The following is a 27,305-nucleotide window of genomic DNA, read 5'->3' as shown; positions in this document are numbered from 1 at the left end:
AATTTCTCTTGGAGGGATTTGCAGTGAGGGTACAACGTGGCTGGAAGGGGGTTTCTGAAACTTCTGTTTCTACCTGATTTTACCTTATAGGTGAACAATTCATGTCTAAATACGTGGTTGGTGGGGATAAATCCTAACAGGGCGAAATTTAGTCCCAAAGTCCTGGTAATACAAAACAGACTAAACCATTTCGGCCCCCAAGAACACCCGGCCTCTGTCCCCTACCGTACCCTTCTGGCGAGTTTGCCGGCGTCCCAAACCGTTTCCGCATGAGGTCACTCTGCCAAGTCACGTGCTCGAGCCCGCGGGAACGCCACATCGCCAGCCGCACCCCTCCACCCCCATCCTGTCCACGTGACCCGGCCTACTTTCTCCCCGCCCGACCCAACGCCTAGCTCAGGAAGCCCCGCCCCACGCAGCGCATTCGACCTGTGAACCCCCGCCCCACATCCGCCCGGGCTGGAGCGTGGCCCGCAACCCCACGTGTTTCTCCTTGCCCAATGGGAGGCCGAGCCCGGGCTCGAAGGGGCGGGGAGGAAAGGACGACTTCGTTACGCTTGGAGAAGGGGGCGGGGCCTGCAACGTCGGACAGAACGAGGGGACGCAACGGAGGCAGGCCGGAGCCGCTGCCGTCGCCATGACCCGTGAGCACCGAGGCCCTCTCTCTCTCTTGCCCCTTTCTCCCCGTCCACCCTAAACACTACTGCCGAATCTTGCCATTGACCTCCTCTTGGCTTCCCCAGCGAGGTCTTCTTCTGGCAGGGCTCTTTTGCGACCCTCACACGGAGCCCGGAAATCGGCCTTTTGCCCACCGCCACTTCTTGAGAACCCCCTCCCCCTCCTCTCGCCCCAGTCAAGCAGAGGCCTTCCGCGACCTCCCGTGGTGTGGGGAAAAGCCCTGCGCCCCTGTGATAGGCCCAGAGCCCCCCAGATTGCAGCCCATCCCCCACAGAGATCCAAACTGTCTACACACTAGCAGCCTGGACCCCGGTGCCGCCCGAAGCTCGAAACACGCCTTGAGCGGACTCCTCGGAGCCGTCCTTCCACCTCCCGATTTGACCTGCCCCGTGGCACCTTGCCACCAGTGCCCCCCCCCCCCCCCCATTCCCCGCCCCACTTAGCAGCCTAGGCCCCGAAATGGGTCGGTGTCGGGGCTGGGGAATGAGCGTGGGACCCTGCTGGTGTCCTGGTGAGGGAAGAGGGTCGCCGGTGTGTGGCCATAAAGGCCCCCCGCGTCTCACCTTTTACCTTCTTTCTTTAGGCGGTAACCAGCGCGAGCTCGCCCGCCAGAAGAATATGAAAAAGCAGAGCGACTCGGTTAAGGGAAAGCGCCGAGATGACGGGCTTTCTGCTGCCGCCCGCAAGCAGAGGTAGCCCCAGGGAGGGGAGGGGAGGGAACGGGTGAGACCTGGGCTAGACCAAGGGTTGTACCAGGAAAGAGAGCTACCTCAGGGCTTACATCTGAACTAGTGAGGGGCAGAGTGCATTGCTTCCTCTAGGGTTTTATTTCCTCCCCACCCTCCAAATTGTTAGCACAGCCTGACAGGAAGGGACTGGGGCGGGTGCCTGCCCTCGGTTGATGTCTGAGTGCCCCCGAGTCTGACCTTAAGGGCAAGGGCAGGGAGCTTCACATTTCAAATGCGGTAGTGGTTATGACAGCACGGTACTTATGGCCCTCTTTGGTGTTGAGTTTCTCCTCCCTTCTCCCAACCTTCTCACTGGTGTTGCTGGGTGTGGTACTCAGCAAAGAATAGCTTTGGGCCTGTGTGGCCAGACTTCTGACCCCTTAGGCAACAGCCAGATAGAGACTGATTGCCTTTTAAGCCTCAGCTCTCTTCCTCTTGTTCTCCTAGGGTGGGAATACAGCAGGCACACGCTGAATTTTGTCCCATCCACTTCCATCTTATCCTTTGTGCCCTTCATCCCCCTGCATCTTGTCCTTTTTGCCCTCTGGTACCTCCCAGTGCCCCATCATCTCTACCCCTAGGGACTCGGAGATCATGCAGCAGAAGCAGAAAAAGGCAAACGAGAAGAAGGAGGAACCCAAGTAGCTTTGTGGCTTCGTGTCCAACCCTCTTGCCCTTCGCCTGTGTGCCTGGAGCCAGTCCCACCACGCTCGCGTTTTCTCCTGTAGTGCTCACAGGTCCCAGCACCGATGGCATTCCCTTTGCCCTGAGTCTGCAGCGGGTCCCTTTTGTGCTTCCTTCCCCTCAGGTAGCCTCTCTCCCCCTGGGCCACTCCTGGGGGTGAGGGGGTTACCCCTTCCCAGTGTTTTTTATTCCTGTGGGGCTCACCCCAAAGTATTAAAAGTAGCTTTGTAATTTCTTGAGCGCCTGGTTTGACTGGGGATTTGGGGGGATGGGGATGGAGGAATGGCTGCCCTTTCCCACCAAAAGGGGAGAGAACTTTAGACTCTAAAAGGTTTTAGATACGTAGACTAAGTGAAATATCACAGAAAAATTCTTTATTATACTACAACAAACAGACAAGTACTCCAGGTATGTGGTAGAGGAATCCTCTAAGAACCGTAGGAACTTCTTTTCTGTGATTTTTGTTCCCACCCAGACCTTGAACACCATCCCAAGGATGGAGTTGAGGGTCTAAGAAGGAAGGCTTCAAGACCTAAGTTTATGCCCCTCTTTCTCATTCTTCCTCATTTTGTTCGCCTGCTTGATAGTTGGCTCCCAAATCCTGCTGCTCTGTAGTATTCACATCCTCTTCTGTTCTGTCATTCTTCAAGGATTGAGGGTGGTTTTTGTCTTCCTGCTTCCTTTGACCTCAAGATCAGGATTAAAACCTAGGGTGGTCTTTGTTCCTTTCTTTCTGTGTTCTGGGCTGCTTATCTCCCTGGGCCCAGGGCTTGCTTATTTTCCTTTTTATCTCCAAGGGCAGACCCAAGTAAGTCTTCAGTCCTTGGTCTTTCCCTGCCCCCATCTCCATGCTGAGAGCCAGGAAAGGGCTGGTGCCACACTGTCTGCTGGGATCAGCAGTGATTCCTGAGCTGCTAACTTGGGAGTTAGGTTCTTGAGCTGGGGTAAAGATGTAACAGTAGCTCCAGTGAGTCATATACTCTGCCATGGCATTTAGAGTATGTATGGCCACTTTCTCCTATTCAGACATAGTACTGACTTCAGTCTAAAGGGAGATAACTGCCCATTATGTCCTTGAGGTATCTGCTGCGCTGGACAGTTCCTCAGTCAAAACTAGGAGTACAACCTCAAGGGAACCCCAGTTTGTTAACAGTACCTAGCTGAATATTTGTTATCTTGCAGTACTGATGCGATGGCATTGTCGCCTGAAAGTAGGTGACTGGAGGTCCTGGGTGGGGGACCAACAGAGTGGTGCCAGGAGCAGCCCAAGATAGAGGAGTACACAGGCCCAGCATGAGGCAACCTTGACCCAGAAGGTAGCCCAGCTACCCTTGGTGAAGGTCTTTTCCAGTTCTGCTCCCTCGTAGCTGTGGAACCAAAGTCTCTGGTTAGAGAATATGTAGGACCTTAGCTTTTAGACCTGTCCTACCTCCCCACCAAAGATGATGGCAGACCCATGTTTGTCTCCAGAGAACCCTTAGGACTGGCCTTAAGTTGCTCTTCCTAAAATAGCTTTTCAGAAGTATAGCCCAGGCCCACTTCCATCCTACCTGAACCAGTTGGTAAGGGTAACCATGACATAGAGTGATGCAAGGAAGAAGACAAAATGGAAGGCAGAATAGCTGTAGGAGAAATGCTGGGCTTGCACTGGAGGAGCTGGAGAGGTCTCTTGGTCAGTTGGCCTGGTAGCCCCACCCCTCTGCCCTGGAGAGAGGGAAGGGCTGCTGGGAGCAGTGCCACTGAAACAATTCTTCCCTCCTCCCCCAGTTTCTTTTGTGAAGGCGCTCCAGGGCTCTTTGGCACTCTGCAGAAATCTACATTTTCTAATGGACATTCTTATGGACACTCACCTTCCTCTGGTTTCACTGTTTCAGGGCAGCAGAAACAGAGTGAGGGCTTCTGTAAAACAAAAGGCAGCATGTTTTGGAATGACTTTTAAGAAAGAATGTGAGGGTATTAATATAGGAAACTCCCCCTTCTCTGAAAAGATAGGCTGGTATACAAAGTGGAGGCACATCTGGGTTCAAATTCTAGCTCTAGCACATAACTGGCTATGAAAACTTTGGTAAGATGTTTAACCTTTTGTGCCTCAATTTCTCCATTTGTAAAATGGAGCAAATACCTACCTCACAGGGTTGTTGTGAGGATTAAATTAAAAGAGATTATGAATGTAAAGTATCTAGCACAGTGCCTAGCACATTGTGGGTACTCAATAAAAGGTAATAGCAGCTAGAATCTGAGTATTCTGGGTAGAGGCTGGTAGGGTGTGTGTGTGTGTTTGTCTTTGTGTGTGAGGGGGGGAAGGGCATTGGGGATATTGAGCTCTCCATCCTCACCTGGAACTCATAGCTGTAAACCTTGATGATCCACAAGGGCCCGAATACCTCAGCCAGGTAGGAAGCCTCATTGCTGAGAAAGAAGAGACAGTTCTCAAGCAGGTCCAGTCAAATAGCAAGAGTTGCCTGAGACTGTATTGCTAGCTGGTCCATGTTGGTAATTCTCAGGAGGGTATTGTATTCCCAGAGCCCGTTCACCATAAAGATTTATAAATCTCGTCATGTGAGGGCCCTAAAAATCTTTGTACATATTTTTAATTCTCAAGTCATTCTCCCTGCCCCCTTCATCTCATACAGATCATCTGACAAGTGCTATTCTTAGAAACTGTTTCTGTTTATGGGGAACTTTCCTCACTCTTGTCTTGCTTTCAAGTTCAAATAAACCATGATCCCAGACAGTCTCCTGACCATCCTTCTCTGTCCTGGATATCCTCCCTTCTCTCATACCTCTCCCCTTGATACTTTTACGCACCAAGCAAAAAGCACACAAGTATACATGATGCCAGCACTCAGCACTGCCAGCGATGTATATGGTGTTTGCGATTCCATTTTACTCAGGCCAGGCAGGCACAGAGTGTGGTTCTGTCCTTCAAAGATAACTGAGAAGGAGCAACAGAAGAAAGGTGGTAAGAACAAAGAACTAAGTATTTGGCAGGAACAAAAGGTTTTAGCATGGAGAGTCCAGGTCTGGTCCTTACCACTCTCTGGAGGACGGCTGGACAGTGCAGAGAAGGTAAGGTACATGATATAGCAGCTGATGATAGAGGCCTGTAGAAGGCCAGAACGGGGTTGCTCTGCAGAGAATGGAGATAATTGCTTTAGTTTACAGGGTAGTAATTTCCACTCTGCCCCCATCTACACTATAGTCCCACCCTTTGGAGGAAGTAGACAATTGACTAAGATTAGGGAGGCTAATGAATATTTCTATGCTAAAGGCCTTCCAGATTTGTAATGTTGCAAGGCATGTACCCACTGAGGCGGATGCAGGGAGCGATGGAGAGAAAGGAGAGGAGGCCACAGAAACAAAGGTGTAGACTGAGCAGCATCTTGTTGAGCAGGCAGCCAGCTGGATGTGTGTAGTGGTGGAACAGGAGCACAGTTGCCGCACCGGCAATGCTGTAGAATCCCAGGGTGGCCAGCAGTACAGCTAGGAACCAGCGGCAGTCTTGGGCTGCACCTGTCTGCCTAAGGGTAGGATGTGGGCAGTGGTTTGGGGCTCCACTTCTTTTTACCCATTACTATTCCTCCTCTCCTGGAACACTGGTGTGATTACTCATCCTACCTAGCCCACAGAGTCATCACATTTCTGAGCTTTTTGGTAATGCTCAGTGGGAAGTTAATGGGACCACTGACCTGTCATGCCCTTTGCCTAACCCACTGAGGCTAGTAATGTCAGACAACCTTCCCAAGAAGAACCTTTGGGGTTAGAGGTGCTCCTTACCAGTTTTTGTTCCAGGAATGGGCAAAGGCTGTGATAAGCACCAACTGCAGCAGGATGAATGTGAAGCCTCCACAGATGCCAATGTAATGCCAGGCTACAAGTGGGGCACCAGTGGGAAAATGTAGCTGTTCATATCATTACTTCTGGTTTTCTTCCTACCCTCTCTTTCTCTTAGAAAAACTATCAGGTTACTCCTGCTAATTAGGATATGAGATGGAAGGTACCTGGGAAGAGATGCTCATCAGGGATGCAGAAGGCAATAGCACAGAGACCTAGCAGGAACAGCAGTTTGAGGAACCAGAAGCTGGTTAGGAGACAAAACAAGACTCAAGAAAAGGCAAAGGAGAGTGAACAGTGCCTATGGAGGAAGGCAAAGGAGAAACCAAAACTATACGAAAGAGAAGAGAAGAGACAACTAAGTATAGGAAAGGAGGAAGCAGTCCCATGTGAGAGGGCCTAGAAACTGGTCCATCGCAGCCTATTCCAAATTCTAACTCTTATACCTAAATAATGTCTGGACAATGTTTCACAGTTGATAAGGGTCTGCCTATAATAACCCCATTGTCATCTCCATTTTAGAAACTAGAAACTCAAGGAGGAAGGGTAAGTATGTGGCTCATGGTCACACAGTAAGTATGGCGGAAGTAGAGACTTAAATCTGTTTTTGGATTTTTCACACTGATGTTACTTCATCTTGAAATTTCCTTTACTCAGCTTATGTCTACTTCCCTCCCCATCCTCACCCCACCCAAGTGTATATACACAAACCTATTGTGTAGTTGTGCCCGCAGGCTGGTAGGGGAGTGGAGCTGGACTAGCAGCACAGCCTGCAGCAGGTGGAAGGTGGCAGTTCCCGCACATACTCGGTACACAGCCCCAGAACCACTGAGCACTGGGCAGTGAGAGTGGCCGAACAGATGGGCACACAACCCTGAGGGCATCTGGATCTGGAGGGAGAGTCCATGTGAGAAATGTCAGGGCCTGTCATCATACACAGAGAGGTACCTACTTCTCATGGGTGTATCCATTCACTTGTCCCCTACCCCCAATCTGAATCTTTTGTCCATGGAGGGTTTCTCCCTTTTTCTCATGTTGCAAACTGATCCCTCCCACTTACCCCATGTGCCTTCCCCCAGACCCTTTCCACTACTGTCCTTGACAGCAGAAGGCAGCAGACTGCTGAGGCCCCCACATGAAGGAGGATGTAGATCAGGCGGCTACAAGTAGACTCTGTGACAAGGGGCCATCTAGAATGGCAGCAGCAGGTACAGGGAGCAGACCCACAGCAAGACACCTGAGGGGCAGAGCAGATGTAGGGCAGAAAGGTGGAGATTTGCTGAGGAAAGGCTTACATTAATGTATGCATTAGGTTAACCCAAGAGGCTGAATTCCAAAATTTCCCTTTCCCTTTCCCTTTTCTTCTCTCCTTTTACTCAGGAATTCTCAGAATCGTTTCAAGCTATTTAGGATTGCCTTCCACTGACATCAAGTAGAGCTTTCATCATAAGAGCTGATGCAGGCTTGAGCAGACCTTCCTAAAAGCCTAAGTCACACCTGGCCTCTCACCTTTCTGTAGACCTACAGATCTGGTACTGGGAAGTGGAAGGGATAGGTAGTAGTCTCTGGGCAAAGGGAAAGGCCTCAGAGGGTAAAGGAAGGCCTATCATCTTTATTGGCTCCTGTGGGTTTTCCTCCCCACCTTCAGCCACTGTTCCCTTCCACTTTTTTCAGATAGTTCTTGCTCTAGGGACCTTCCGAGCCTCTCTTCCAAGGTACGCTCTCACCTGATAGAAGGGAGGATTCACCATGACACTGCTGACTCCAGTGCGTTGTGTCCGGCGAAGGGAGGTGTTAGGGCCTGTGACCGCCTTTGCACCCACCATCCTGGTCCCAGGCATTAGACCCAGGTCCACCAGATGGAAGGTAGATGAGAAAGCAGTTTTCTTTTGTCCTCATAGGGGTGGTCACCCAGTTTAAGGTAGAATGGGGAGGGACATAAGGAAAAGAACACCGACCTCCAGGATGTGGTAAATGCAAATGTCTCTCTGAAGCTACTTCTCTCCCTGGCCTTTGGGCCACTCAGGCTGTTCTCCCCAGATTAGGGAGCAGTTTGCACATCTGGCCTCTGGTGGATTAGCATTCTTAATTGGTTTAGGATTAGAGCGTATCCATCCTGGTTGGACAGAATTACTTGGGTGGGGCAGGGGGACGGTGGTGTTGGTGAGGGGGGTAGAATCTAGGTGAAGAGAAGGATGTCTGTCGGTTGGGAAGTCCTGGAGTGGTGATGGGCTAGGTGTGGGAGAGGGCCTTGGAGAAAACAATACTAGAACACTGGAAGGAAGTCCTAGAGACGACCTGTTGTCCTGGCTGAAGCTTCTAGAATCCAAAACATTAATGAAGGTGTGGCCCGAAGCCAGCCCCGCCTCGTCCTCTCCGGGCGGAAGTTTCGGGGCAGTTACCGGAAGTCTTCGTGAGGTGGGGCGGGGCCTTTGCGGCAGCACGGTGGGATCAGTATGGCTACCGAGGGGGATGTGGAGCTGGAGTTGGAGACTGAAACCAGCGGCCCAGAGCGGCCTCCGGAGAAGCCACGGAAGCATGACAGCGGTGCGGCGGACTTGGAGCGAGTCACCGACTACGCGGAGGAGAAGGAGATCCAGAGTTCCAATCTGGAGACGGTGAGGTTGGCCGTGAGCGTGTCTGGGTGGGCTGAGAGCGGAGGGGCCTCTTAGGTTGTAACTGTGATCCTCGCTCCCAAGACGGGGAACCATCTAGTTGGCGAGAGAAGGCAAAAGGGAAACCGTCATTAGAGCCCTCCGCTTGCAAAAGGAGCTTGACGAAGATTGGGTTTAAGGTGGACAGAATTGAATTAAACCTAGGCCTTGCTTCCTGATACACTCGTCATCGCGAATGGACCCCCTGACCCGCTTATTACTGGCTTTTTAGATTGTTAGCAATTGTGGGTAGCAGAGCAGTAACCAGATATTTTTCCCCCCATAGGCGATGTCCGTGATTGGAGACAGAAGATCCCGGGAGCAGAAAGCCAAACAGGAGCGGTAAGTTTACGTACGTGCAGCCAGCCCTACCAGTCCGTCTCTTTCCCCCATACAAAAATAAAGGCATCGTTAAGCCTTTATACCTTGTACTGTTCTTCAACTCTGTCACCAGTTCCTGCATATATAAGGTTTACAGGCTTACTCTCGTGTTGGTTGGAAGGAAAGGCCTCCTGACAGTCCCTGCTGCCTCTCCTAGATTCCAGACAGGAGGGGAAGGGCGAGTTAGGTGAGGGAGTGGAAGTCATTTTGTGTTTTCACTCAACAGTGTTTGTCAGAAGTCATTTATTTGGAAGGCACAGCTGGGAATGATCCTTCCTGGGATGGTGAAGACTGGTGAGTTTAGAGAATGAGGATTAATGTACATGAATATTTGCAGGGAGAAGGAACTGGCCAAAGTCACCATTAAGAAGGAAGATCTGGAGCTGATAGTGAGTAGTAATGCTTAACTAGTGTATGGGCAGAGGAGTTTACATTGCGTAATTGGGGTTGTTTACTGAAACAAGTAGAGTCAGCAAGTCTTGGTGGCATTTTAATACTCCAGAAGAGGCTTGGGTAACATCATTGATCCTTTTCCTGCAGATGACAGAGATGGAGATCTCACGAGCAGCAGCAGAACGGAGCTTGAGGGAACACATGGGCAATGTGGTAGAGGCTCTTATTGCCTTAACCAACTGATCTTTGCTTTCTCAGACCCACTCACTGGATTATTTTATTTCAATAAAGACTTATTCTTATTTTGCAATTGTCTTGGATCAAGTGCTATATGTATCATACTGTAATTTATTGTAGCAGATTTACATGTTGGAATATAACTGAATTTAAGCAACTCCCCTCATCCCCCCAGGATTTCATGAAATTATATGAAGGATCAGTATAGAAAAATACCTCATGACCTCATGTTCACATGCAGATGCTAGGTGGCAGGCCAAACTCAACTCATCTAACTAGCTAAACAGTATTCAAGGTATATTTGGAGTCTCAGCAAAATTGCTGAAGCCCGTGGCATGGTCTCTACAGTGGTTTACGAATAACTCAAAGAGCAGTACTTGCTAAGGAGCCACTGTATATAGATGTAAGCCACTAGTCTTGTTCATAAGCCACTGAATTAAGAATTTAAATACTGAGGTAGAAACATGGTAAGTGCAATAGAAGATATCAAAGCTTAGATCTTATACAGAATTAATTTATGAAAGACTTTATGAAGTTGATTTAGTATTTGAATTCTGAGCCACTGTTAACACTACCTTACATTCCATTTTCTATCCTGGAGCGAAGACCATTTCACTTGCTGAGCTGCTTCAACTGTAAAATGATACATACCTGATAGAGTTTAAAAATTTTTTTAAATGTTTATTCATTTTTGAAAACATGAGCTGGGGAGAGGCAGATAGAAAGGAGAATACAGATTCCAAAGCAGGCTCCAGGCTTGAGCTGTGAGCAGAGACTGACACAGAGCTCAAACTCACAAACTGAGATCATGACCTGAGCCGAAGTCAGCCACTTTACTGACCGAGCCACCCAGGTGCCCCTGAATAGATTTAGAACCTATGAGTTGGTGAATGTAAAAAGCTTAGTGTCTGCCTCAGAGTAGACACTCAAATAGCTATAAACATGTTCTTAAAAGAATGTCAATGTCTTGTGGTGCCTTGGGGTACCTGGTTGCTGATTCTTGATTTTGCTTCAGGTCATGATCTCATGGTTTGTGAGATTGAGCCCCATCGGCTTCACGCACACAGCAAAGAGCCTGCTTGGGATTCTTTCTCTCCTCTTCTCCCTCTCCTCTGCTCATGTGTGTGCACGGGGGCGCACTCTCTCAAAATAAACTTTCAATGGCTATTCTCATTTTGGGTCTAGGGTAACTCTTAGGTTGTATCCCTCTCTGGCACCCACACAAGTGACCTATACTCATCTTTATGGGTTTATTACCTCATAGTAATTTATACTCTTATTTTTATTTTAGGACATTTAGAAATTTGAGTGTTTCTCCCAGTGGGGCATTTTAAAAGATTGTAAAAAGACGTTGGCCTTCTCATTTTTTTATGTAATTGAGAAATAGCCTTCCCACTGATTAAATGTCATTCCTTACAACTCCTGACTCCTAGTGCTCTGCCATGTGCAGGGTGGTTATGTAGTAAATATTAAGTGGAAAATCACTGAAATTAAGTGTAGCATGATGTCATTACATTGCAACTGGGAGAGCACTGTGCCATCCTTGATATAGAAGCTGGGCATGGAGAAGGTACTGGTAAGTACTTAGCTTCCTCATTTCATGCGTCAACTTTTGTTCTAAATACAGCTGTAGTTTAGAGAGCAAGGAGAACCATACATATTTCTGCTCATGGAGTAAATCTGGGTGCCACTTAGAATATAGCCTATCTAGCATCTGAGTTTGTTTCTGAGAGCAAAGGTGATGATCAAAACGTAAAACACTCAGCCCAACAATTCTCTCCTTTTATTTTACTTAATAGGTAGATTCTTGTTAGCCAGCACATTTTATTTCCAGTATCATAAAAAACCTTCGTGTATGATTCTTTTATTTCTTGACACACACACATAAATGGATCAAAAAATATGTTCACTTAGAAAAACTGACTCCAACCAAAAACTCAAAACAGCTATCTGTGAGATTAGATTTCCCATAAGGTAGCATTGTCCACTTACATGCCCATGTTTCTAACCCAAGCTAAGAGGCTGGAAAAAGAAACCTGGAATAGTCCCAAGTGAATTTGGGAAGGAAGGCAGAGATGTGATGAAACCTAAGATTTCTCAGAAATGGTTTTAAGTGGGGAGCCTCTAATCCTACCTGGATAGTGCTTTTCTGTGGGTTTCTCAGCATGAGTCCAAACCTCACAAAGCACCTTCAAAGACTGGGTTACCTAGTGTCACAAGTATGGCAGTACGTCCAATAGGCTGGATATAGGGGCCATGTAAATAACAGTAACATCAAATCAAGGACCAGATGCTAAGATGTCCCCTTGTGTTCCACAGCCGGAAGAATAAATAGTTGAACTCTAAGTAGTTTTCCGCTTCTTGGCAGATGGCCGTTCAAAAACATCTCGTACCCCAGCTGCCTTTTGTTTAAAGAACTTTGTGTTCTGGGCACTCTCTTGGCCCCATGCTGAGTCAAAAGAGGTGGTGTCCTGATCCACAAGGTGGGTGTATTTGGTGCGACCAGAGCGCCCGAAGTTCTTGACCTGAAAGAAGGATAGATGATGACTTATACCACCAAATATCATGTCCCAGCCCTCAATACATTACTTCTCTCTTGCTTGTTCTTAAGGTACCCCATTACCTGCATGACTTTGGGAAGAATGGTTTTGTTGAAATGATCCTCCAGAGTAGGTGCACTGAAATCTCTCTTGTATACTTCTTCATCCTCATCCTGTAGAAAAGAATCTTATTAATCTTGTGGTTATTTCCCATATATTCAAATCACAAATTTATTAAGCCACAAGGGATACAAAGAAGGTACTGAACCTATTCTTCAAGAGCTTACATCTAGTTGAGGAGATGATACTTCTTTTTCCCTTTGTGTTGTCTTTTTCTTTCCTAAATGTAAACATTTCCTGAAGGTTGGCTATATTCTCTGAACTCAATATGTTCATTCAGTCATAACTCCGACTCTGTAGAAGCCTCTACAGGCTCCTAATGTCTGCTCCTGAATTTTCTGCTGCCCATTACATATCTTACCTTGGATATTCGGATGGGACTTCAGACTCACATCTAAAGTGAAAATCATTTCCCTAACCTTTCCAAACCAATCTCTTTCTAGCTTCTTCCATTAGTAGGAACAACATTTTCTTAATTCACCAAATTAAAAATTTGAGTAATCTTTGTGCACAATGAGTTGCCAATTTTTTTTTTTTAATTTGAATCCAAGTTAGTTAACATATAATGTAATAATGATTTCAGGAGTAGATTTTAGTGATTCATTACTTACATATAACATCCAGCACTCATCCCAGCAAATGCCCTCCTTAATGCCCATCACCCATTTTTTAGAGAGAGTGAGCAAGAGAGTGGGGGGAGGCAGGGACAGAGAGAGGGAGAGAGAATCTCAAGTGGGCTCCATGCTCAGCACGGAACCCAATGTGGGACTCCCATCTCATGACCCTGAAATCAGTCAGACACTCACCTGACTGAGCCACCCAGGTGCCCCACCACTTCCTATAAGTTCCCATTATCTGGGGTATAGTGTTTTCTTGGAATCAATCTTACACACTGCGACTAGATTTTTTCCTAAAACACTCTCATACATTTGCCACAGTCACAAACTTTCAGTGGTTCTCTGTTTTGTTAAATATGCACAACTCTATAATAGTCAAGGCCAAATACTGTATAGCTTTAATCTACCTCTCCTTGCAACTTCCCTTTATAGATGATACTTTTTGCCTCCCCTCCTAGTCCATTCACCTGGAATGTCTTCCTACTATACAAGTCAGAAAGTTTACACATCTTAAATGTCACCTCCTTTACTCTTTTCCATCTACAAAATAAAACCTCTCCCTCTTCAGAAGTCCCACAGTATTTTCGCTTGTCCTTGTGCTATAGTACAGTATATATTTGCCTTAGCCCCATTTTTAGGTTGTAAGCCATCTGAGGGGCACGAATTACATATCCTCTAGCAGTGTTAAACAGTAGTGCTCTTAAGGTGCCTGGCTGGCTCAGTTCTTATCTCAGGGTCGTGAGTTCAAGCCCTATGTTGGGCATGGAGTCTACCTCAAAACAAAACAAAAAAAACCAGTAGTGCCCTTTACATAGTAAATGCTCAAAAGGTTATTTAATTAACTATAAAATAACTATAGAGAATAGTTTCACATCAACCTGTTAGTTAAAACCATAATGTTATGATACAAATTACAAACGTGCTGAAGGAATTAAAACAGCACCATCTTGGTTAAGGACAACTTTGTGTAAGAGTGGAGTCCTTTAACCATACACACTTTTGGAGTATTCTTTTCTCTTCAGCTATAGAAAGTCTTTAAAGATAAGACCGACAGTTTTTGTGAGATCTACTTTTCTCCTTGTTAGGGTGGAGAGTCTCTCAATCTCAGAAGATATTTTAACTTCACTCTCCTCACTCTCCTTATCCAGATAAGAGTTTATTGAATATGTGAACCAAAAGACTTTCATGTAACCCTTTCCTTACGTATCTTAGTCAGCAATGCTTCATAATTTTGTTTAGCAAGTATTAACATATTATATGAATAGCATCATCGTAAAAATGGTTAACATTCATACTATGTAAAATTCTGCATATTAAGAGCTCCACAGTAGTGTCCTACATACAATATATTGTAATGGCTCCAAATTATATTGTGTCAGCCAGAGCACTCTGTTCCTGGGGCCTGCCAGCACTCTGTTCACGGGGCCCCCGCTCCTGTGCCAGAGCTGAGATGAGGCTCCACTTCACACCAAGTACCAGGAGAACAGGCTCTTCCAAAACAGCCTTAGAGAAATTTATAATTTCCATAGACTCCAATCTAGAAATTTTCATGGGCGGGGCACCCTGGAAGGCTCAGTTGGTTAAGTGTCTGACTCTTGATTTCAGCTCAGGTCATGATTTCACGGTCATGAGTTCAGGCCCTGCATTGGGCTCTGCACTGACTGTGGAGCCTGCTTGGGATTCTCTCTGCCCCTCCCATGCTTGCTTGTCCTCTCTCTCCCAAAAAATAAATAAAAAAATAAAACTTAAAAAAAACCACAAAACAACTACATGGGCTGGAAAACTATACAATAAGCAAACATTTCCTGCTGAATAGACTGAAACTGATTTTGGAGGGGAATAAGGAACCCTCCACTGAAGTTTGAAAATTTTATTGGTTGTCTACAGTGAAAGGCAGGGATTTAGCTATAATGGAGGATATTTAGGGTTTGATATACAGCATTTGAAAAAACTACTTTAAAAAAAATTTTTTTTAATGTTTATTTTTGAGAAAGAGAGAGAGAGAGAGAGAGGGAGGGGCAGGGGGGAGGAGCAGAGAGAGAGAGAAAGGCAGATACAGAATTTGAAGCAGGCTCCAGGCTCTGAGCTGTCAGCACAGAGCCTGATGCAGGGCTCGAACGCACGAACTGAGATCATGACCTGAGCCTAAGTTAGATGCTTAACCAACTGAACCACCCAGGCACCCCTGAAAAAGCTTTCTGATACAAACTCCTTTAGCGTCAGGAAATAATTTAACAAACCACATGGTATTATGTTAATAAATGCAATCAGTTCTCCCATTGTCTTTTTGTGACATATCCCCATTAAGGAATTATCACTGGTATAATCTAAATAATTTGGAAGAAGTCTTCATCACTTTATAGGATTAAGAGACTCTATTATTGGCCTTGGTCTTTATATGAAGAACAAAATCTTGTTGATATTATACATAATGGTTGGTTAACCATTTTTTGGTTAGTTAGGTTTAAGTCATTTCCTGTCAGCTCAGAATGAAGTGAATTAAATTTTTGCATCCAAATATGAGTTAATGTAAAGCTATTTGCAGGGCCTGATTTTTGCATAAGCAAAATTTCTCACTTGGCTATGAACAGTGATATCTAATTGGTTGTGGGAATCTAAACAGTCTAGGATGTATCTATTTAGATCACTATCTCGGTATTTCAGTTCCTCAATTCTTCTATTACATCATTTCCTCCTGAGAGCGGGAGCCAAAAGAGAATAGTTGCTGCTACTTCTAAAATCCTGCTGCCAAATCGTTTTTTCTATCGGGTTTATATTCTTCAGATGCAAAAAGTAACAGAAAATTGACCATTGGCAAGTGAAAGTAACATCCCAAGACAGTTTATTCTTGGAGGGAAAAAAGAACTCACAGGTTTGGAGTTATTTCTACAGACCAACCTTCCCATTCCCTTTTCATTTCTTACCATGAAGAAGGCACCCCGGTGATAATACTTCTGTAAGAACTTATATTTGCCCTTCACAGCTTTGTTGGTAATAACTTTGCCATTTGCCCGAAGCTCAGCTCGCCTCTCTTCCTCAGTCAGGTTTCGCATTCGTTCAATTTCTGCTTTCTCCTTCTCAAGACTGTGAAGAAAACAAAACTGTCAGTACCATTCCAGTTTCAGAAAGACTCAATTATCTGAACATAACGCAGTCTCATCTCCTTTCAAGCACTATTTACTTTCTTCAATTCTAGTCATTGCCTGTTAGGAATTCATATCAGGAGACCAAGATATAAAAAGTTGATGTAGTCTTCATTATTGCAAACTTCCAAAAGTTGATTCTAACCTTTAAAGGTTCAGGCATACTATTACTGCTTGATTTTGCAAAGTTATTAATTTCCCCTCCCTAAAAAGCCTACTTGGCTTAAAAAAAATGCAAATTTAACTTGTGTTAAGATTTTACTGGTATTTCTTTAGTAGTCCTATATATACTTACATGTCACAAACCAAGGGTTAACCATCATTAAGTAGATTGCTATGAAATAAACCTTTTTGGGAGAAGGGGTCAAAGATCCCCTCCCTCCAGAAAAATACAAATGTACACATAATGTTGTATACAATTTTAAAGGGTACATGGATCCCTTGAAATCCAGGATAAAAATCTTAGGAACTGCAGGCTGAGGACAGAGTTTTCTAGTGATGGTTTCCCTTTGCAATCTGGGATTACTCTCATTCCTAGTAATGTTTAAGAATGGGTGATCCAGCTCAGAAATGATTCTACTCTAACAACAGGGACTGTGGTAGATTACTTAAATGCCACAAATTCTTCCCCTCACCGTTATGCATGCCCCTTTGCAGAAATGACATGCGTGCCTCAAAGAGGTCAGTTTCCCCCTTTACCCTCTTGGAATACTGCCATGAGACTGTTACATAAGGAAGCCAATCTAGCCCAATGAAGAAGTAAGGCATTCTAGCTGGTAGTCAGGATTAACTAATGGACATGTGAATGAAGCCATTTTGGACTTTCTAGCCCAGTAAGTCCTCTAGCTGGATACAACTGCGTAAGAGAGACCAGGTGAAACCAGCAGAGGAACTCTTTAGCCAACCTCCAAAACTGTGAGGAATAATCAATTGTTTCAAGTCACCAAATTTTGGGTTGGGTTTTTTTTTTTTTTTTTTTTTTAATTTTTTTTTTCAACGTTTATTTATTTTTGGGACAGAGAGAGACAGAGCATGAACGGGGGAGGGGCAGAGAGAGAGGGAGACACAGAATCGGAAACAGGCTCCAGGCTCTGAGCCATCAGCCCAGAGCCTGACGCGGGGCTCGAACTCACGGACCGCGAGATCGTGACCTGGCTGAAGTCGGACCCTTAACCGACTGCGCCACCCAGGCGCCCCTGGGTTGGGTTTTTATAAATGATAAACTTGTGTGTGTCTACTATGAAACTACAGGGAGTATTGGCTGGCACTCTATCATAGAGAAACACCAAGAAAAGTGTTTCTTTTCCCTGATTTTATTGTAATAAGCCACTTTCTAATTATGGGAAACTCACCCAGTTGCAGGAACCCTAAAGAAAGTTAGAATGGAACTCACAGTAGGTGTTGAGTCTTACAGCTACCCTACTAGGAATGTGTCCCATTAGCGGTATCAAACTCTATGCCCATCTTATTACTCACGCTTCTCGATCTTCTCTGTCCCTCTTGATTCTCTTTAGCTCCCGAACTTTCCATGCCTCATATTCTTCCTCATCATTTTCATCATCAGTATTGAGAGCATCTAGGGCAGCCAGGGACCGCTTGTTCTCCTCCAGTTCTTTCTTGGTCTCCTCTTCTACAATCTGGGTAAGGAGAACGATTTAACTGCTGGACTTCCTTGTTTTCCTCAGACAAACCTAAGCATACTCCTCCTTGTGTGCAATCCTCACAGCCACTCCCAGTACCTTGAGTGTGTACTTGCGCCTCTCCTCAGCCATGCGTTTTGCTTCCTGCTCCAGCTCCTTTTGTTTCAATGCTTCAGCCTCACGTTCTTGAACTGTTACTCTGTCCTTCCTGCAGCACAGAGGTCCTGTTAATTGCCCAAAGCCCTTAGCGTGGAGCTCTTTGTCCTCAAACTCAAGTCCCATCCAAATCAGAAAAAGCCCAACAATCACTGGCTCTATTATTTGCAACGAGCCAAAACAGGTAGTCTCCTCGGGTATTTACAGCATCACAATTCCATTCATTTTTGAGAACTGCCTGAATAGTAAGGAACCTGCCGGACTGTAAGTAGTAGGATTTCTCACCATTAGGAAAGGAACAGGAATTTACTCTTCAAGTTTAATTTTGTGCTCTTTAACTGGAAAGGGAGATGTGAAAATCAACTCGGGCTCTCTGCTACCTCCAAGATATTCCTCAGCAAATATTCTGCACAGGTAGGGAATTGGGTAGAAGACTTTTGCTTGGTGCTTACATTTCAGAAAAGCATGAGGTAGAAAAGAGGCTTCTATCCTTAGACCTGGAAAGTAGTAGCTCAGGCCTGGTTTGTGAGATACTTACTTTCGAATGAAGACAGGCTTAAGGCGAGGCTCCATCTCATCTTCACTGTCTGTGTACTCTTCATACTCAGATTCTGATTCTGACTCCTCCCCAGAACGTCCCTCATCTTCCACCTCCATGACTTCCATCTCTTCATTTTTTCTCTCCTGTGCTCGCTGACGCATCATGCCACGGCGCCGCTCTATTTCCTATCAAGTTATATATCCAAGTCAGTCAGCCCAATGACCTGTGCTCTAAGGCAGCTTTTTATTTTTCCCTCATCAACCTTAACAAATTCTGATACTAGTAAATACAACATAGCACCATTTTCTTTGTGTGTGCGTGTGTGTGAAAGAGAGGGTGTAAGTGAGTGAGGGGCAGAGAAAGAGAGGGAAAGAGAGAGAATCCCACGAGAAGCAGAGAGAGAGAGAGAGAGAGAGAGAGAGAAAAAGCAGGGTTCACCCAAAGCAGGACTTGAGCTCACCCGGTGTGGGACTTCACAAGCTGTGAGATCATGACCAGAGCCGAAGTCAGATGCTTAAAAGACTGAGCCACCCAGGCACCCAGGACTATTTTATTTTCAACCCTATTTCCAACCAATAGGGAACACTGGATCAGAATCCTGCCAAAAGCAGTAAGCTTGTGCCTTTGGGACCTCAACAAAGAATAGGCCCCAACTTTTTCTTGGAACTAGAAAGAATTTTCCATTTTCCTTTTTTATACCTCATCATCAATTTCTTCCTCTTCTTCTTCACTGCTATCTTCTCGTTCCATGCGCCACGCATCTCCTTCTACTTCTGAGTCACTTTCTCCTACCACTTCAGGTTCCACTATTTTCCGATGGCGAGCCAATCTGAAAAACAGCATCTTCAGGTGTAACACCAATATCACAAAAACGAAAGAGCACCAACCACATTCCTTACTCGTAGAGCACCTGGATATGTTTGCTTTTATTGGTACTGAAGTCTTAAATATCATATGGTTTCACTCATGCGGAATTTAAGAAACAACACAAATAAGCAAAGGGAAAAAATAATATACAAAGCAAGAAACAGACTCTTAATTATAGAGAACAATCTGATGGTTACCAAAGGGGAGGAGTTTGGAGGTATGGGGTTAAATAGGTGATGGGGATTAAAGAGTGCACTTGTCATGATGAACATGGAGTGATGTATGGAAGTGCTGAATCACTATATTGTATACCTGAAACTAATGTAACACTGTATGTTAACTAACTGGAATTAAAATAAGAATTAAAAAAAACAAACAAAAAACAACTTAAGTCTTGAGAGGGGGAAACTGAGGTACAAATAAAAGAAACTAATTTTAAGTGTCAGGAACTAGAGTATACTATGTCAAGTAAAATAAGTCAGTCAGAGAAAGACAAATATCGTATCATTTCATTCATATGTGTAATTTAACTTAAGAAATACAACAGATGAACATAATGGAAGAGAAGGAAAAATAAGAGAGGGAGGCAAACCATAAGAGACTTTTAAATACAGAGAACAAACTGAGGGTTGCTGGAGGGGTGTTGGGTGAGGGGATGGGCTAAATGGGTGATGAGCATTAAGGAGGGCACTTGTTGGGATGAGCACCGATTGTGGTATGTAAGTGATAAATCAGTGAATTCTACTCCTGAAACCAATACTACACTATATGTTAACTAACTTGAATTTAAATAAAAACCAACCAACCAACCATAATTAAACCAATACAGACACAGCATTTGCAATTCAAAGTGCTCAAAAAAACCCCCACAAAAAACCAAAACAAAACAACAAAGTGTCAGAGTAAATAGTCAAGTTGGATTAAAACATTAAATGTAAGCTGAGGCATCATGAGGCACTGTAACAAACATATGGATGTGCTGGGATTGATTTATAGCTCCAGGTGGTTTGGTTTCAACATTAGATCACACTAGGGTTCTTTTCAGTGACACTGCATCTTTGTGAAACTGGATTTTTGGGGACTCCTGTATTAAAAAGCAAGTACTCCAAGAAGATCAATATGGTACAGGATATGAGAGTGACATTGCCATTCTGATTCCAAAGTTGGAGAAGTTGTCAGTGTCCAAAAGGCACACAAACCCCACTAATAAGTGATTATGGTTATGTAAGAATGAAATAAAAAAACAACTTGGGGCATGTGCGTGGCTCAGTTAAGCATCCGATTTCAGCTCATGTCATGATCTCACGGTTTGTGAGTTTGAGCCCCACGTCGGGCTCTGTGCTGACAGCTTGGAGCCTGGAGCCTGCTTTGGATTCTCTGTCTCCCACTCTGCCCCTCTCCCGCTCATGCTCTATCTCTCTCAACAATAAAAAAATAAAGAAAATTGAAACAGTAAAAAAAAAAAAAAAGAATGAAATAAAAATGTTCCTTCTTTTGTGTGTATTGTATTTTGCAAATGGCTTTAAATGTTAAAATGTGAATTTTTAGAAATTATTTGGATCTAACTACTTAATAAACAAAACTGTTTAGGCCTGGGGGCTCTCTGAGAAAATTCCTAAGACAATATGAACTATGAAAGTTTGAGACATCTGGTTTACTTTGTAAGGTAATGTCTCAATTAACTCACAACATATAAAATCCTTCAATGGGAGGCTCCCTTTCCTATATGAGACCATTTATTCATCTGGCCTTTTTTCCTACTTCATCAGTGTCATTTCCCCTCATTAGCCTTTAAAACAAGTGAGTGGATTAATTCAATTTCTCAAATTTTAAGACTCCTCTTAACAAACCAACCAGTGGTTTGTGCTTTCTATTTCCTTAGTGAGTTAATTTGGGCCTCTGGACCAGAGGTAACCTCATGTTTACTGGTTGCCACTTGCTGGTTATATACCTTTGGTCATGTTATTTTCCTAACCCCTTTGTGCCTCAGTTTCCTCATTTGTAAACTAGGATAATAGTACATACCTTACAAGGTTATTGGGTAGATTACATTAGGAAATTTACTTGAACAGTGTCTGGCACATAGTAAGTACTGTTCAAGTACTAGCTCTTATTGTTGTTGTTCTTGTTAAGTAACCTGTAGGGGTTTAGGTCCAGGGAAACATAACCCTAGTCATTACCTCTCTTCCACATCTTCACTAATACGGTTCTGCAAACGCCGCAGTCGAGGGTCGCTGGATGAATCCTCCTCCTGTTCCTCAGGCTCTGCTTCTTGTTCTTTGGCTTTCTTGATGAACTGAAATTCTTCATCCTCCTCATCTGAGGACTCCATAGGGGCATAGTCTGGCCTCTTTCCCGACACATAACGTTTTACCTTCACTTTCTCCATCGAAATCTCACCTGGGTGATAAAGATAATGTATTATGTTTCAGCAGCCTCTTTACCAATGTCCTTGAACCTCTGCCTTTGCAGGTAGAGCCCTGTATTCCTGGTAAACAAGAGTTGAAGCAGGAGGAGAGAGCCATTATCCAACCATCTATTCATCTAATGGTGTTCTCTTCTTTTTTATTTTTTGTAATATTTGTTTTATTTTTCAGAGAGGGACAGAGCATGAGTGGAGGAGGGGGCAGAGAGAGAGGAAGACCTAGAATCCGAAGCAGACTCCAGGCTCCGAGTTGTCAGCCCAGAGCCTGAGGCTTGAACTCATGAGCTGTGAGATCATGACTTGAGCTGAAGTCGGACGCTTAACCGACTGAGCCACCCAGGTGCCCCATTCTTTTTCTTTTTTTTTTTAATATTTTCTATTTATTTTTGAGAGGGAGAGAGACTATGTGCAAGTGGGGGAGGGGCAGAATGAGAGGGGGACAGAGGATTCAAAGTGGGCTCTGTGCTGATATCAGAGAGCCTGATGTGGGGCTCAAACTCAGGAACTGTGAGATCATGACCTGAGCCAAAATCAGACTGAGCCACCCAGGTGCCCTGTAACATATTATTTAAAGTTTATGTATTTTAAGTTACATAATCTTAACAACAGATATTATGCTTAATGATAAATTAGAAGCATTCCTTTAAAAAACAGTGGGCATCCTTACATTGTCCCTATCACACCTTCTAGTCAACATTTTATTATGGTTCTAATTAGGGCAATAAGAAAAAGAGACAAAAGGTAAGGATTGAAAAGGAAATAAACTCACAATTTGCAGACTATAATAAACTATGTAGAAAATAAAAGATTAACAAACAGGCAAGCTAAAAATGAATTCAGGGAGAATGCTTAATAAATGTTGGATAAAAATAAGGGTACCTGTACATTAGCTACATAAATTAGAAAATAAAGTTTAAACATATTATTTACAGGGGCGCCTGTGTGGCTTAGTCATTTAAGCGTCTGACTCTTAATTTTGGCTCAGGTCATATCTCAGTTTGTGAAATTGAGCCTCAAGTCAGTCTCTGTGTTGACAGCATGGAGTCTGCTTGGGATTCTCTCTCTCCCCTTCTGCCTCTCTCCCACTTGTGTGCACACTCACGTGCTCGCTCTCTCTCAAAGTAAATAAATAAACTTAAAATAAATACTATTTACAATAGTAACTAATCTATAAGATACCAAGGAGTAAATTCAACAAATGATCTACAAAGTTTTTTAGAGGAAATATATATCATTACATTGGAAGATCCAAAAGATCTAAATAAGTGAGAAATATATCCTATTCAAGGAAGAGAGAAGATGACAACTGTGCCCAAGTTAATCAATAAATGCATGACCTGTAATTTTAATTTTTTTTATCTTTATTTTTGAGAGAGAGAGAGAGAGTGTGAGCAGGGGAGGAGCAGAGAGAGAGGGAGACACAGAATCTGAATCAGGCTCCAGGTCCTGAGCTGTCAGCACAGAGCCCGACATGGGGCTCGAACTCACGAACCATGAGATCATGACCTGAGCCCAAGTCGGACGCTCAACTGACTAAGCCACCCAGGTGCCCCTGCGTGACCTGTAATTTTAAGGCAATTCCATTCACAGTTGTCCTCAGGTTGATTCTAAAATTGCATGGAAAAATAGGAGGTCAAAAAGAACCAAGGGAATCCTGAAGGACAAGGTGAGGCCAAACACCTTAACATACCTCACCAAAGAAGATACGCAGATGGCAAATAAGCATATTTGCTTCAAATCATATGTCATCAGGGGAATGCAAAATAAAACAATGAGATACCACTGCACATGTATTAGAATAACCAAACTACAGAGCTCTGATAACACCAAAGGCTGGTGAGGATGTAGAACAAGAATGCTCATTCATTCTTGGTGGGAATGCAAAATGGCACAGCCACTTTGGTGGTTTGTTATAAAACTAAGCATACTCTTACCATATGCTGCAGCAATTGCACTCCTTGGTATTTACCTAAAGGTGTTGAAAACTAATGTTCACACAAAAACTTGCACACTGATATTTATTTAAGCTTTTTCATAATTGTCAAAACTTGGAAGGAACCAAGATGTCCCTCTCTAGGTGAATGAATAAACTATGGTATGTCTACACAATGGAATATTATTCAGTGCTAAAAGGAAATGAGCTATCAAGCCATAAGACATGGGAAAACTTATACACATATTACTATATGAAAGAAGCCCATCTGAAAAAGCTACATACTCTATGATTCCAAATACATGACATTCTGGAAAAGGCAAAAGTATGGAGACAGTAAAAAGATCAGTGGTTGCCAAGGGTTGGGCTGGGGGAGGGATGAATAGGCAGGGCACAGAGAATGCTTAGGGCAGTGAAAATACTGTGTACAATACCATAATAATGGATGTAGGTCACTAAATGTTTGTCTAAACCCATAGAAGATACAATGCCAAGAGTAAACCTTAATGTAAACTGTGGGTTTTGGTGATTATGCTGTGTCAATGTAGATTCAGCAATTGCAAAAATGTATCACTTTGGTAGGGGATGTTGATAATGGAGAAGGCTGTGCCTGTGTGGGGGCAGAGGGTATATGGGAAACGTGAACCTAAAACTGATCTAAAAAATAAAGTTTTAATGAAAAAAATGGTGAAGTGGGGGAGGGTTTTTGTATCAGATTGCAAGGCTTATTTAAACTTACAGTAATTAAAAAACAAACAACTTACAGTAATTGAAACAATATGTCATTGACTCAGAGGATACATAGAGACCAATGGAGCAGATTAGAAAGCAGACAAACCTACATACAAGAGCTTGGTATATTACAGAAGCGACATTAAAAGGCAGTGGAGAATGGATGGGCTAGTCAAACAATGGAGCAAGCAGTAGGGACAACTGGTTAACCATAAGGTAAACAGTAAAATTATATCTCTGACACCACACACACAAAATTCCAGACGGATTAAGACCCAAGTGTGAAAAACCTATCTTAAACATTTACATCCCTATTGAATAAGCTCTTTAAATTACAGTCTGTCTTGCACAATTGTGTATTCAATCCTATTTAGTATATACAAACACTTAGATGATAGAAAATATTTTTAGGGGCGTCTGGGTGTCCGACTTTGGATTTCAGCTCAGGCCATGATCTCATGTTCGGTTTGTGGGATCAAGCCCCATGTCAGGCTCTGCAGTGACATCACGGGATTCTCTCTCTCCCCCTCCTCTGCTTGCACTGTCTCTCTCAAAATAAATAATAAAAACATTAAAAAATATATATAATTTGAATATCTATAATCTTAGTACAGGGAAGGATTTCTTACACAATATACAAACATCACAAGCTATAAAAGATAAAGTTGGTAAATATGCTAACACTAAAATTAAAAATGCCTATGAAACAGAAAAGTCCAAAATTAAAGTGAAAAGACAAGCCAAAAAACCAAAACAAAATGGGAAACAGATATGACAGACTTGGGATATAGAAAAACAAACCAAGTAGAAAATAGGTAAATGACAGAAACAAGTAATTCAGAGAAGAGAAAACCTAGAGAACTGATAAATATATGAAGATGCCTTGCCTTGTGAGTAATTAGGGAAATGCAAATTAAAATAATGAGATATCATTTCATACCCATTGGAATGGGCAAAATTAAAAAAAACCTGATACAATCAAGTGTATTAATGAATATATGGGGAAATTCAAACTCTTAATGCTCTTACAACCCACGTGGAGAGCAACTGGAAATGGCCAGTTACGGGGCACCTGGGTGGCTCAGTTGGTTGTGTCCAACTCTTGACGTCGACTCACGTCATGATCTCACGGTTTCTGAGTTCGAGCCCCACGTTTCGCTCTGCACGGACAGTGCGGAGCTTGTTTGAGATTTTCTTTTTCCCCATCTCTTTGCCCTTCCCCCTCTCTCAAAATAAATTAGTCAACTTAGGAAGAAAATAGTTAGTTATACTGATGATGAACTTCTAGGAGTCTACCCTAGAGAAATTCTTACACAGTGCACTAAAGAGACACGTTTAAGAATGACAACTATAGGGGGTGCCTAGCTGGCTCAGTCAGTGGAGCATGAGACTTCATCTTGGAGTCGTGAGTTTGAGGGCAACGTTGGGTGAGAGATTATTTAAAAAATTAAAATTAAAAAGAAAAAAAGAATGACAACTACAGCGCTGTTTGTAACAGGAGAAAAAACAACTAACTGCCCCTCAGTAGGGAATAAACTGGCCTAATTACACAATGGAATTCTTAAGTAGTTAAAATGAATTAGATCTGTATTTATCAAAGCATACTTGTCAAAAGCCATGTTGAATTAAAAAATAAAGACAAGCTGCACAAGGGTAGGTACAGTTTATTTAAAATACAAAAAAGAGGGGTGCCTGGATGGCTCAGTCACTTGAGCTCCTGACTTCGGCTCAGGTCATGATCTCACGGTCCGTGGGTTAAGGCCACGTGGGACTCTGTACTGACAGCTCAGAGCCTGGAGCCTGCTTCTGATTCTGTGTCTCCCACTCTCTGCTCCTCCCCTCCTTGCACTAAGTCTCTCTCTCTCAAAAAAATAAACATTAAAAAAAATTTAAAAAAAAAAAAAAAAAAGAAAGAGCTGATACTATTTTCCAAAATCCTCCTTGAAAAAATACTCTTTAGTTTAACTCCCCAAACAGATAATAGTGTTCCTTCTTCTATCTGCCCTGGAATCCTATTCATCCTTTAAGGATCAACTTATATGCTACCCTCTTCAAGAAGCTTTCCTTGATTACACCAATTTGAAGAGATTATTCCTTCTCTGCCCTTCCACATCGTTTGGTTTATATCACCTATGTGACAGGAATCACAGTTGTGAAAAACTGCACACTGCTTAGAATGTGCCTCTTTTTACATGTCTCGCATCTACAATATGAATTTCTTAATACTGCCTTACACAAGTTTGTATTCAATTTAATACAGTCACTGCGTAGGCTGAAAGGAATAAAAAGTGTAATAAGACCTGGTTCCTGTCTCAAGGACGTTATGAGCTTGTGATGCAGTAGAGGGAGATAGACACATAAAATAATGTTAATTATAAAAGCAGCATAAACAGACGGCTATATTTAACAAAAAAGGGGCTGTATCCCGCACGACGCTCTGCAAAAGCAGGCATTCACTATGTATATTAGTATAATTTATACGTGGAGTCCAAGGAAAGAAGGGAGGGATGCTTGCTGTGAGGGCAGAAGACAGGCAATAAGAACAAGATGAGATGAAAGTAGGTTTTTTTTTTTTCCTTTAAGCAAAGCGATTAGGGGCGAGTTTGATGAGAAAAATCGAAGAAACACGGGGCAGGGTAATATTAAGGGTTGGTGGGGTTGGGGTGGTCTGTCTAGGTAGGTTTGAAGTATGCTGAGGAAAGAGGTAAGATCCGACTGGAAAACGGCTTAGCACAGTACCTTTCTCATTGCGAACTGGGACGGCCCCAGCCGTAGACTGAATGGGCGGTTGTTTCATGAGGGCGCTTGGGACCGACATGTTGATGGCAGCGGCGGTGACTCCCGAGACTTCAGTGATTCCAAACAGTGAACGGCGACAACGTCAACGAACAGAAAAGCCCACTTCTCCTAGAGGCGCTGGACACGGCTGTGCGACAGATAAAAACGCAACTTACGGCGGAGTTAGAAAAACCGGAAATACGCGACTAGAGGATTGTGGGATT

The 27,305-nt window shown here is 43.7% G+C and overlaps 4 protein-coding genes across 5 annotated transcripts; 2 read left to right on the top strand and 2 right to left on the bottom strand.

Annotated features, from left to right (window-relative positions):
- The first annotated feature begins 540 nt into the window (after nt 1-540).
- SERF2 (small EDRK-rich factor 2) lies at nt 541-2,325 on the top strand. Of its 2 annotated transcripts, none has more exons than XM_030318317.1 (3): nt 541-644; nt 1,262-1,370; nt 1,965-2,325. In XM_030318317.1, exons 1-3 carry the CDS (start codon nt 638-640, stop codon nt 2,248-2,250), a joined length of 402 nt encoding a protein of 133 aa, XP_030174177.1. In that variant the 5' UTR covers nt 541-637; the 3' UTR covers nt 2,251-2,325. The 2 variants fall into 2 exon arrangements, with proteins under 2 accessions (XP_030174177.1, XP_030174176.1); XM_030318316.2 differs by having other exon boundaries at nt 542-644; nt 1,988-2,325.
- A 286-nt stretch (nt 2,326-2,611) lies between these two features.
- On the bottom strand, nt 2,612-7,900 carry SERINC4 (serine incorporator 4). The gene is made up of 12 exons (XM_030318318.1): nt 7,652-7,900; nt 6,985-7,161; nt 6,636-6,814; nt 6,092-6,171; nt 5,868-5,961; nt 5,400-5,611; nt 5,125-5,220; nt 4,899-5,025; nt 4,427-4,499; nt 3,941-3,989; nt 3,641-3,794; nt 2,612-3,457 (listed from the first exon to the last, which is right to left on the bottom strand). The coding sequence occupies exons 1-12, from the start codon at nt 7,763-7,765 to the stop codon at nt 3,262-3,264; spliced, it is 1,551 nt and encodes a 516-aa protein (XP_030174178.1). The 5' UTR covers nt 7,766-7,900; the 3' UTR covers nt 2,612-3,261.
- A 202-nt stretch (nt 7,901-8,102) lies between these two features.
- HYPK (huntingtin interacting protein K) lies at nt 8,103-9,664 on the top strand. The gene is made up of 4 exons (XM_030318315.1): nt 8,103-8,542; nt 8,865-8,920; nt 9,297-9,348; nt 9,500-9,664. Exons 1-4 carry the CDS (start codon nt 8,381-8,383, stop codon nt 9,593-9,595), a joined length of 366 nt encoding a protein of 121 aa, XP_030174175.1. The 5' UTR covers nt 8,103-8,380; the 3' UTR covers nt 9,596-9,664.
- A 1,690-nt stretch (nt 9,665-11,354) lies between these two features.
- Nucleotides 11,355-27,302, bottom strand: MFAP1 (microfibril associated protein 1). The gene is made up of 9 exons (XM_030318313.2): nt 27,043-27,302; nt 21,394-21,613; nt 19,046-19,175; nt 18,344-18,531; nt 17,749-17,857; nt 17,486-17,646; nt 15,791-15,950; nt 12,213-12,302; nt 11,355-12,114 (listed from the first exon to the last, which is right to left on the bottom strand). The coding sequence occupies exons 1-9, from the start codon at nt 27,119-27,121 to the stop codon at nt 11,932-11,934; spliced, it is 1,320 nt and encodes a 439-aa protein (XP_030174173.1). The 5' UTR covers nt 27,122-27,302; the 3' UTR covers nt 11,355-11,931.
- Nucleotides 27,303-27,305: the final 3 nt, after the last annotated feature.

This window comes from Lynx canadensis, chromosome B3, assembly GCF_007474595.2.
Source record: "Lynx canadensis isolate LIC74 chromosome B3, mLynCan4.pri.v2, whole genome shotgun sequence".
Taxonomy (NCBI): Eukaryota; Metazoa; Chordata; class Mammalia; order Carnivora; family Felidae; genus Lynx; species Lynx canadensis.
This window is presented reverse-complemented; position numbering and strand designations above follow the sequence as displayed.